We start from the raw sequence: 12,557 nt of genomic DNA, 5'->3' as shown, positions 1-12,557 counted from the left end.
TCAAGAAAAGATGACTAATCCAAGGATCCACACACGACGCTCACTCCACTAATAGAAACACTCCTTCTCGGTAACTACCAGAGGTGGAGAAATCTCATACAACACTCACACATACAACAACTCAATACAAGAAGAAAAATAGAATGAATACAAATGAAAAACTCTCTTCTTGCTCACTTGTTGCTTGTTGATGCCTCTTGAACTTTAGAAGTGCACCTGCACTTGCCTCCAAGAGCTTCTAAGAACTGGCGATGAATGTGGAGGAAGAACGTCTATGAATCGAGAAGAGTTGCGGAGACAAAAGCTCACCACAGCATTATACCTTGCGCTTCTAGGGCTCCCAATTGATTGTCACGTCAGATCAGCGCGATCCCAGCCGTCCAAAACCTGCATCCTGCACAACGATCATATCCCAATCGATTGATTGATCGATTGGGGAGGCTTGAATCGATCGGTTGATTAATTTAGAGCGCCTCTGTGCTCACATTGGAAAGGCCTAAATTGATTGACTAATCTATTCAGACTTTCTCGCGTCTTCACGAGAATCCAACCACAATCGATCTGCTGATCGATTGGCGTTGCCCAATCGACCGATCGATTGGGCAGCTCTCTATGCTTGCGACAATTACTCCCAATCGATCGGTCGATCGATTGGGTCGTTGCTTATCGCAGCACTCTCCCAATCGATCAGCTGATCGATTGGGCTTAGGCCAATCGATCAACTAATCGATTGCCCCAACCTTGATTTGCTTAAACTCAAGTCCAAGGTTCCCAAACCCAACATCCGATCAACCGTGACCTATTGAGACTCCTTCTGCCTAGCATCTAGTCAACCTTGGCCTGCTAGGACTTCTCCACCAAGTGTCCGATTAATCCTTTAACTCACTTAAGTTCTTCTCCTCATACCAAGTATCTGGTCAACCTTGACCCACTTGGACTTCAATTCACCAGATGTCCGGTAATCCTTAACCCACCTGGATTTCTACTGCCTGGTTTCACTCACCAGGATTTTCATCTGCCTAGTTTCACTCACTAGGACTTTCATCTGGTTTCACTCACCAGGATTTTCCTTATGCCTAGCTTCACTCACCAAGGCTTTCAACTGCCTAACTTCACTCACTAGGACTTTTATCATCAAATGTCCGATCAACATTGACCCACTTGAATTTCCATCTTCTGCCAATCTTTCCGTTAGACTTACCCTTGCCTAACCTCCAGTTAAGACTTTTCTAGTCAAGTATCCGATCAACCTTGACCTACTTGACTCTTCTTCACAACAACCTGGTCAAACTTTGACCAGAAGGGAATTGTATCAACAATCTCCCCACTCGGACGATTACACCTGCAATTTCCATATATTGTCAAACATCGAAACCCTAAAACTCAAGCTTGAGCCAACTCGAGCTCAGTCAACCTGGTCAACCTTGACCTAGGAGATATTGCACTAACAATGACAAAAGCTATTGCACAAGTTTTCCCTTAAACAGTGCATTGATATTGTTTGTGACACATATTGAACAAATTCCCAGATAAATTAGACTCTTTGACTTTTCGAAATCACTATCACAATAAAAAAAATGTCATTGCAAATTCTACAACACCTGATGATTTTGACAAGTCATGGGAAGAGACTATCAAGAATGCTAACTTACAGAAAAATGATTGATTGTCCTTGATGTATAAATTGCGACATAGATGAGTGTCAACATATTTTAATCATATATTTTTTTGTAAGAATGTCAAGTAGCCAAAAATTTAAAGACTCACATGCATTTTTCAAAAAATATGTCTCAAATAAAAACTCATTAATGAATTTTATAACACATTTTAATAGAGCATTGAAACATCAAAGATACAATGAGTTACTTACGAACCATATTGATATGAATGAGTATCATAAGGTTAATACAACCTGGTCAATGGAAACTTAAATGGTTAAACTATACACAAAAAAAAGAAATGGTTGGAATTTTAAAATGAAATGACTGAGAGTCATAGTTATTATGTGCAACAGACATTTACAGGAGTTGCCTCATCAGTTTACCATATGATGAAATTTCGAAGTACTTCCTCAAAATCAAGAATGCTCACGCATGACAAATAAAAGGACTACATATCGTGTAGCTGCATAAAATTTAAGTTTAGCAGCATTTCATGCAACCATATGTTAACTTTTTTTCATATCAACCAAGTATTTCATTTGCCTGATACGTATATACTTAAATGATGCACGAGATGTAAAAGTTGGAGCAATATATGTTTTAGGAGAGCAAAATGTCATTGATGATCCAGATTCAGAAAGGTATTTGATGTCAAGACACTCGAGGTTATCCTATAAAATATCAGTATCAACTTATTAGTTGATGTATCTCTGAGTAATGAGAGAACAACTTTCTTGGATGAACAATTTGATTGTTATCTATAATAAAATTCAAGAGATGTCCATTAGTACAACATGCAATGATAGAAGTCAAGGAAAGAAATCCATTGATAAGAGTCTTGGTATTTCTTCGATAGTAAGAACTAAAGGATGTAAGAAGAGATTAAAATCATAAAAAGAGAAATCAATATCAAATTCCAAGTTTTGTCGTGGATACGGACATCGAGGAATGTCACATGATAAGCATAATTGTCCCAATTTGTAACAAGGGTATGTGTCAATTCAATTTTTTATTTTTATTATATTTTTTTCTTGCAAATAAATTTATTTAATTATATTTCGTATATGACAATGTATCAATTATCAAATCAATTGAAGAAGATCATAATATCAATCTTGACAACACATATAAACCAGATTTGCGATCTATAGCTAATACTATAAAATTTTTAATTTGTTAAATTATAGTGGTGTTTATTTGAGAAAATAAAATTAATAAATTCTTTATTGTTACAGGTTCTAATAATATGCACTACGATGTTATAATTATTTATGATTAGTATATCTATTTTTTTTTATTTGTATATTTGATTAATTTAATGCATTTCCTGTATTGAGGTGTTTGTTATTTGATTTAATACATTTCCTATGTATCAAAAGTGATTAGAGAAGAGAGGCAAAACTCAGATTACATGCTCATAGGAAACAATAACTCTTTTAAAGAATGCATCCTACAAATTCTATGGTCTCTAGCAATCTTTCTGCACACGCCGAATTTAGAATTCTACTCAAATATGAGCAATCTTGGCTCGGCGAGTTTAGAATTCTATTCAAATATCAAATAAATTTGACTACAGATGTGATGTGGTGATACAAGAATTGGATTAGCTTCACTCTGGTTGATTTTTTTCACAATAAATACTATTTCAGAATGCATACTTTTTCGGAATTCATACATAGAAAGGATTTTGTTGTTTGTATTACTTAAGGTTAAATATTTCTATCCTTGTTGTTTGTATTTAGCTTGATGTGTATTTTCTTTCATTGAATCCAACGTTAGAGAAGATTTGTCTTGACTTTGGTTTCAATTTGGTGTATACCCTTTACTCCAGTGTTAGAAAAACTTTCACTCAACAAGAATTAGTCATCAAAAAAAAATTTTTGTTTGATTATATTGTAATCGAAGATTTGTGTTTTGATGTCAAATACTGGTCCGATTTTTTATTTCTAGTTTACTGAGACTGGAAATAGAATAACTAGAAATAGCTAAAGACGGGTTGATTTATTGGTTTTTTGTTTGATTATATTGTACTCCAAGAATGAGGTTGCAAAATAACAAGCAACTCTGTCTTAAATGTATTATCACCATCCTTTCGTATTTGCTCCGCATATAGTTGATCATATATGAAGATCTTGTAGATTGCTTTGATCACAGGTTCTTCTGGTGGTACATCATCTTCTGACAGGTAAAGACATGAATCATCATCTTCTAAAACTGATTCCAGTAGCAACTTCCTGCAATTAATACTTCTCTTAGCTATCTTTTACAAAGCATTTTCTTATGCCAAGTCTTTCAAAGACCTTCATGTTATCGAAACGAATGGAGAAATTTCATTTGTATTGAATAAAATTCTGGTGTAGCGTTCGTCTGATAAAACACTAGTCAAAAACTTTGTACTACAAAAGTTTGGTTTTCACTTGAAGAGCATGTGATTTACCAGATAAACCACAGGCTGTGAAACTCCCAGAGTAATACATCACAGTACCTTGATTTGCAATGGTTGAGAAACCATCGATCATCCACCTAAATGGATTTGTTCCCGCCTTCTCTCCACCTTCCTTTGGGTTGATAACGTAATTGAGTGAAACCATAAACTTCAATTCTTGTAAATCTTTCACTGTGTTTTGTTTATGAATTGGATACCAAAGTCTTTCTTCTTACATATTCAACTAAATTCTATTATTCTTTAATTATGCCATGAATATTTGCTTGTTCCACAATCAAGGTTAGGTACATTTACATCATCAGAAAAATTCATTCTTAAGGCTAAAGTTAACTAACTCCTAGTTCATGTACCAAAGCATCAATAATCTTCATTCACCTCCACAATTAATGATATCAGCAAAGTGCCTAAGCTCACTGTTGATTAAAGGTCTACCTTTCTCCTTAAACATGCATGAAGTTGTTTTTCAATATCAAAACAAAATATAACCAACTCCATAATAATTGAGACTACAAATAAAATTTTTATTAAATAACATAACAATAAACAAGATGTTTCAATTTCAACGATAAATTATCTTTTGACACAAGCAACACTATTATCATACCACAATTACAACACCAATATTATTCAACATTGTTTAACAATGTCAACACCAACTAACAAACCAAATTTACATCCATAATTACAAACATTTACCCAGTTATATTATAACACCAACATTACAAACACTAACAAGATGAACCAATAACACAATCAAAATTACGGCCAAGAGAATCAAATTCACCATCACTGATATCCAAATAAATTTCGGTACATCGATTATTCTCGAATTATGTCCATGAGAAGCATTGTGTTCACTGTAATATTGCCAAATGAGCTAGTATCGGTCGTCAATCACTTTTGTCATCCATGTGCCCACATCTATAATACTATCTTCTAGGATTCTTGGTTGATCTAGAAACACGCACCATTTTAAAATTACGACTAAAAGAATCAAGTTCACCATCACTGATATCCAAATGAATTTCGATACATCAATTATTCTCGGATTATGTCCATGAGAAACATTGTGTTCACTGTAATATATTGCCAGATGAACTAGTATCAGTCGTCACCCACTTTTGCCATTCATGTTGCCCACATCTGTAATACTATCTTTAAGATTCTTGATTGATCTATAAAAACGCACCATTGTTCTTTGTTCGTAGTCCCTATATGTTAAAGGTTGAAATCATGTATTGTCAATGCTGCTATAACTTGATACTGCCATGAAATAGCAACCTAATTATAGTAAAAAAAATTTTAATCTAACACTAAATGGTATTTTGTTCAAGCTAACCTTTATAAATTAGCAATACTATATTAGAAAATAATAAATAATCAATACTCACATTAAAACTTGAAATTTACGAATCTAGTATAGTTTCAAAAAAATTCAACTTACTAGTATAGTTTCACGCTCCCTATGAACATTTGAGGGGGGAGATGGTATATATAGTGTCACACTTAGTTATACACCTTGGATAAGAAGTTCTTGCTCCGTGCCATTTGACACAGAACATGTGATACTTTTAGTTACCGGATTAACAACCAATTTTTTTTTTACTCTTAACTTAATTACTTTGGAGTTTCATAATTACATGTCTAATTCAAATTTTGATGCAAACCTTGTACACTTGAGACCGAGTGTTGGACCTATACTATTTGGATTTTTGAAAAATCTCATCCATTACAAAGTTTTTAATTTTCAAAAGATAGATATGGTGTGCAATATAAATTATATAAATTATGTCTCATTTCAATGATAAGCACCAGCATGATAATTTGGATATTGTGATTTTTAGTTCACTAATTACTATGCAATAGTATTATTATTCCTGTAACAATTTAATATATTTTCTCATATCATACATACCACAGTATTAAACAATATAGACTACATACAAAGATATAAAACTACCAACACTAAGTAATTGTGCATTTACATTCCCTACTAACTTTTTGACTTACAACACTATGAATATTTAATCCAATATTTTACAATTTATCTCTCAAAATTGATACAATTACATCAATACTAATTTTTTTTTCATATCTCCTTATTTGAAGTCCATCTTCATATCATATAAAAGACATCGAATATATTGGATCACAAAGAAACCACAATCGAGCTGGTAAATAACATCACCAATTTAATGTACAATATTTTATATTAATATTTTCTATTCACACTATTTGCTTAACTTACCTGGCTTCTTGTTGTGGATATTCTATTGTGTGAGACATCCATTGATCGTAGAGATGATGTCTTTCAAATTTTGGATCAATAGCAACGAGGTGCTCACGACTATAGAGTTTTAAATCTGATACCTATAAGATTGAAGAGAAAATTAAAATTTTACATCAACTAGCATTTATACTACAATACAAACATATACATAAATATTGAATGTCCACCGTTACATCAAATTCATATTTGTATTTTCTTCCACTTGCTAGAGAATTGTAATAATTGAACGTCAGTGATTTGGTGTCCATCATCAACAAGTGAAAGTGTGCATTATCACCGCACAAAGGTATAAAAACATACCTAACCTCTTCATCTTTTGTATTTGTCTTTATCAATTGTTGGAAGACAACCTTGCTTGAGAATTTTATTAATGACTACAAATATCCAAAGTCATACATACTTAACCAAATAATAAAATGTATTCAAATTTTAACTATTCTCAAATAAATTCTTTATTGTGAAGAAGGTTGAACAATAAATAGATTTGTTGTATATCCTACCAGACAAGGATGCCTCTCTAAATAAAATTTTACAATACGTGTCAATTACCTCCTCATTTGTCAACATCTCTCCATTCACACCGGATAAGAGAGAATACACATTTAAACCAAAGGATGATTCCTCCCAAACTAATTCATTTGTAAACCTACAAAATAAATCAATGATTATAATTCACAAAATTTAATTAGAGAACCATATAATTATCTAAATTATAAAAGCATTTAATTGTCTTGACTTATAAATTAATTAAATTAAATATGTAATTCACATACTTTAATTTCTCCAACACTTTTAACAAGTACAACTCAAAGTCTTAAATTGCTTCTTTTCACAAACCATGTTCATCAACATAAAAGGAATTTAATTAATGAATTAAATCAAACAAATTACTATAAAATTTACAAATGTCGACTTACATCAATGTCTTGTTTCCTCATTTTGTTATGTTTGGCAATCCTATCTACATCCTTCTCTGTCTCTTCTACATACTTATCTTCCTTCAATTGAACAATGTCTCTTTTTTCCATATCTTCCACATTAATTTTTCATTTCCCCTTCTCTAGAACATTAGATTCTTTTACAAAATGTTTTCCTTATCCTTGTCTTGAAACGTTTCCGTAGGCTCACATATTTATATATTTCTCCGCTGCCTCTTAGGTAAAATTTTCAACCACAATGGACTATCAATTGGAGTATCCCTGTAATCATAGCGACTTCTATCACGTCCTTTCCTACTTCTTGTTACAAAAGCTACTGATTCACATTAAGGATCATCTACAGACTCACTATATTGAGATTGCATGCCTTTATTTGCTAATATTTTAAGTAATTCTTTCACCCTATCATTTAAATGCATGTTCTCCATTGTTAGCTTGAATAATACAATTACAACATTCCTTATTATTTTAACTTCCTTCTTCATTTACTTCAAATTGTGATGTCTCCATTGCACGTGAAATGTCATCAACGCCAACAAGGTTCTCAACCAATGATTTCTCATATTCGATAGGGATTAGGTCAATCATAACCCATCAAATTATTAAAACGCATGTTAAAAAAAGATTTTTTTAAACCTAACTAAAGTCACAATAATGAAAATTTACCTCTTCAAATGAGACTCGATCGAACAAACCCCTCATTTTACTAATATGTGAAGGAATATTCTTCCATTTATTTATTCTTGCTCCTTCTATTTTGTATGAATTTTGAATTGAACCATTAATCTAACAATTGCATACTTAAAACTTTTGCCCAATTTATTTTTGAAATACTAAAATAAAATAAACTTTAAAATTGATGCGCTCTCAATAGATTCTCGTAACACTAGCAGTGACTCAAAAATCACATTTTAAAGACAAGCAATCAATGTCATTTAGCAATATATGACATGTAGCAATTCATCATTACTCTCCAAATGCCGAAATTGTCATAAATCCAACCTAACTTATCTATGACTATTTTATTGTATACCTTGGTCCTTTATCCATGATATCTAAATTGATCTACAAAACATAAATTATGTCATTCTCTGATCAATATCCTCTCATCAATCTATGCATTTTTGATCTATTAATCAAATAAACTTAATATCTAATATTGACTTATTTGTGTATGGTAATGCATTTCCATAATCTTATATAATTAAGAGACTTGTAGATAATAGATATCACTTCCATTATATAAAAAAAACAAATTCTATATACACAACTCACATCCCTTCACATAACTCATTGCATACCAATGAACTATTTTATAATCGACTTTACTAAAATACACAACTCCTTATATAGATAATCGAATTGACTTTTGGATAAAGGATTATCTATACTAATAATTACTATGAGAATATTTATGACTTATATAACAATTCATAAAATATTTTTATGACGGATAAGTTAAGTGAATATTCTCTAATATATACTCATATGTTAACTTATATATCTTATATTCATGACTTTTAAGATAAAGTCATAAATTCACCTGCATACTAATCTCAATCTATTAATATTATCCTTAAATATTAATATTTTACTAGGAACAATTGAGAATAGTGTTCTATATATATCTATAGTCTCTCAGAATCAATTCAATTAATTAATATGTTATAGAACAAAACCTATCATTGTGGAGTATTATAATATTTATTCAAAATTACACGGATATACATATAATAAACACAAAATGTTACCTTTTGTTAAAATATAAAACTATTTCTTAACCCTTCTTAATAAATAAATTAATTTTTTTTTACTTGTCTTTGTTTTTTAATTAATTGAATAAAGTATAGGTTAATTTTTTTTCATATTATAACATTGTGTTTAATTATTTTATTGATAGCTACAATTTAAACAATAGTTAATTGATAATTGCTATATTTTAAAAACTCTCCACATCAATAAATAATAAATCATTAATGATTTTAATAAATTTATATTATAGCAATTAATATTATAATATTTTAAATTAATCACTAATTACCCTATTTTTTTAATTTTATCCTGAATAACCATTGAGAGTTAATAAATTAATTAATTAACATACATAGAATGGCTATAATAAACTTGTTATATTTTTCTCCTTTATTTTTTTTATAATAATATTATACAAGGTGATACTAGATATAGTGGCCAATAATTAAAAAATAGCTTTTGTCTATTAAATAATTGAAAAAAATATTTTAAAATTCGTATTGTTAATTAAATAATTTAAAAAGGTAAAAACAATAATAAGCAACTTTATGTTCAGAAGGTAAACCAATAAAAAATATAAATTGAAGTACTAATAATTAAAAAAAAAAAGATAATTCTAATGAGCCTCATTAACTATCCCTGAGATGACCGATCCAATCCCACATAAATTTTTCACCGACCATCAGAATAAATCGAAAAACGCACGCAACTGTCAGCCCAGAAGCTTAGCATCCTTTGATTACGCTCTTCATTTGAAGGAAAAATTCCTACAAATACACCGTAATTGGAATTCGAACCGTAAGTGCCTAGATGATAACCTGAATATCTTACCGCGATATCACGACCCCAGGGACGAAGCACTAATAATAAACCACTAGATGTTGTGGTGTCAAATTAATAATGTCAGAAAATGAGCTTTAACTCCCCCATAATATCGGTATAAAGCAAAAAATGAGAATTAATTATGCATCATGAATTGATTTGTTTTAAACTTCAATAAAAGTAAATATAAACCTGACATCTTAATTTATCCAATAATCCATCATACTTGATCAATCATTCCTATTACTACTATTCATCCACTAACTTGAAAAAGGAAATCATTGAAAAACAGTGAAGCAGCAAGAGATCATCAAAAAGAAAAATCATTGAAAAAGAAGGGTGCAATGTATTTGTTTCAGCATTAGAATATATGGTAAAAAATTTCAAGCCTAATTTTTTTTTGTATGCTCAATTTAGGATTGGTGATCTAAACATAAAGTTGAATGCAATTGAAAATTTTGATATTAAAAACATTACTAAGAAACTGTAATTGAGATATAAGAGAAAAATTTTACTTAATTTTTCCAATACCTCCCATGCCAAAGACAAAATGAATATAATGTTTTTTTTCTTCTTCCTGAAGTTCCCTGGGTCAGCCAAATAATACTCAACTTATCTTCATTTCTCTGGCCAAGCTGGAACATCTCATTCCACATTAAAGTTTGCTACCTGCAAAATTCAACTTTAACTTTCAGTCTCCAACAGGAGTGTCGCATATCATAACACATGAGTCAAAATAGACTAGCAACAACTTGAGGTCCATGTGATTTTTGTTTTTATTTCCCAACTGTTAATTTAAGATTGAAGACCTAATGCCCCTACAGTAAACTGATCCATGGTAAGGTTGATAAACTTCCACCATTTCAAGTTCATCCCAATCTAATGAGCATGTTTTCCACTTGAGTCGCTTCAATAAAACCAGTCATCGACATTTTATATAATGAGCAAACACTGGATCAATCTCTCCAACCCAAATAGTACATCAAAAAGTTCTATCGTCCAAGTTGTAAAGCATAAAGCAAGACTATATCAATGCTCTTGTCAAGGTAAGCAATTCATCATCTAACCTTTCTTTTCAATACAAATACTGTAGTTTCACTTTGACAGACAATAATGGTTATAAAATGCACGAAATATTGTTGTTCTTTTCTGAAATATGGCTAATAGCAGTCTCATTTACAGAATAGACTCCACTGATGATACTGTGACCTTGAGGACAAACTCCAATCATCTGACCGACTGCTAACTGCTACTGCTGGATGTGGTGCTGCCATATATGATTTTTTCATGTCATTCAATGTTGGAGCAGTTAAATTCTAGTTGGGATAGTAGAGCTACTACCAGACACCAAAACCCAGCATAAGAGCCTCCTTTAAGTCAAAAAAGAAATACTTCACTGTGTCAGTGATCTCCTGATTCCAACTCAGTGCTATGAATTGGTAACTTAGCACAATGGTTAGTAGAGAAAACTCACAACCGCACACCCAACGCCCTCTTTGTTCCCTTTTGATCCAAGCCAACAACAACGAACTCATTATCACAAGACCTGCCCATCTCGTGATGTATGTTATTGTTCTTTGCTTCCTACTTTATTTCTTACCCCGCAATATTTGCCAAGGCATCATACTAAAAAAAAGAGTTGCTTCTGTTTGCTGGGAAAAAGATTTTGACCCAGCACCACCAAGCCAATGCCGGAAAACTAAGACTTCACAAATTGTATAAATTACTGCAATAAAACAGGATCCAAAGAAAAATAAAATCCAGAAGCCAAAAAAGTTGAATAAACGACAGTGATGATGAGGCGAGACGTTGGGGAATTAGAAAAAACGCAGATCGAGAGAGGAAGAGAGATCGGTGTTAGAGGCGCTGCGACCTGACTCCGGTGTGGACGACGGAGATGGCCCAGAAGTTGGCCGAAGACGTTGATTCAGAATCCGAGAGCTGGTGCAGATCTGCGGTGAGGAGTACGCCAGGGAAGGCCGATTCCTACAGCGTCGCCCGTGGTAGTGTCCGGAGAAGGCCGGAGGACAAGGGATGGGGAGCAATTTGCAGGGCGAAAGAGAAGACCGACGGTTTCTCTTGGATAGTCACTCGGATTTAAGTCGATCTGCTCTACTCAAGGCGATGTCAGAACGGAGATGAGATTAATAGGGAGATCGGAATGGGGAAATAGGGTTTGGAGAGCGGAGACGGCGCTGTGTGAGTGTGAGTGAGAGACTCATATAGGGAATCTGCAATCGGATCCCTAACAAATTGCCGGTTGGCGAACAGAATCCTAATGACCTAATCCAATCCACATAAAAGACTCCCACTCCATTGTGCTTCGTCCGGCTGCATCGTGTTCCCGGGATTATGATACAACAATAAGATATTCAAATTGTCATTCAATTATTCATGGTTCGAATTCTAATTATAATAAATTTGTAGAAATTTTTTTTCAAATGGGGTATACAATTAAAGGATGTTGGCCTCCCGGACGGCTCGTTGTGAGCGCTTTCCGATTGATCATGATGATCAATGGGAAATTTTAATAGGATCGAACCGATTACCTCATGCTTGAAGTTATCCAATCTGATTAATTATTTTTTTTCTTCCCGGCACATCATCGTGAGTAATTGAAACCATAGAAATCCAAATCGTCTTGTTGC

General features: G+C 32.5%; 1 protein-coding gene across 5 annotated transcripts; it reads right to left on the bottom strand.

Annotated features, from left to right (window-relative positions):
- Nucleotides 1-3,643: 3,643 nt before the first annotated feature.
- Nucleotides 3,644-12,196, bottom strand: LOC121981716. Of its 5 annotated transcripts, none has more exons than XR_006111911.1 (5): nucleotides 11,783-12,196; nucleotides 10,441-10,578; nucleotides 6,356-7,043; nucleotides 4,147-5,318; nucleotides 3,644-3,895 (listed from the first exon to the last, which is right to left on the bottom strand). XR_006111911.1 is itself a non-coding variant. In XM_042534392.1 (5 exons), exons 2-5 carry the CDS (start codon nucleotides 10,445-10,447, stop codon nucleotides 3,682-3,684), a joined length of 456 nt encoding a protein of 151 aa, XP_042390326.1. In that variant the 5' UTR covers nucleotides 10,448-10,578; nucleotides 11,783-12,187; the 3' UTR covers nucleotides 3,644-3,681. The 5 variants fall into 5 exon arrangements, 3 of the variants coding, with proteins under 3 accessions (XP_042390326.1, XP_042390325.1, XP_042390327.1); XR_006111912.1 differs by having other exon boundaries at nucleotides 6,356-6,477; nucleotides 11,783-12,192; XM_042534392.1 differs by lacking the exon at nucleotides 4,147-5,318 and having other exon boundaries at nucleotides 6,356-6,477; nucleotides 6,947-7,043; nucleotides 10,425-10,578; nucleotides 11,783-12,187.
- Between the last annotated feature and the right edge of the window lie 361 nt (nucleotides 12,197-12,557).

The sequence above is a fragment of the Zingiber officinale genome, chromosome 5A (genome assembly GCF_018446385.1).
Source record: "Zingiber officinale cultivar Zhangliang chromosome 5A, Zo_v1.1, whole genome shotgun sequence".
NCBI classification, from domain to species: domain Eukaryota; kingdom Viridiplantae; phylum Streptophyta; class Magnoliopsida; order Zingiberales; family Zingiberaceae; genus Zingiber; species Zingiber officinale.
The sequence above is the reverse complement of the archived record's forward strand: the minus strand, read 5'-3'. Positions and strand labels throughout refer to the sequence as shown.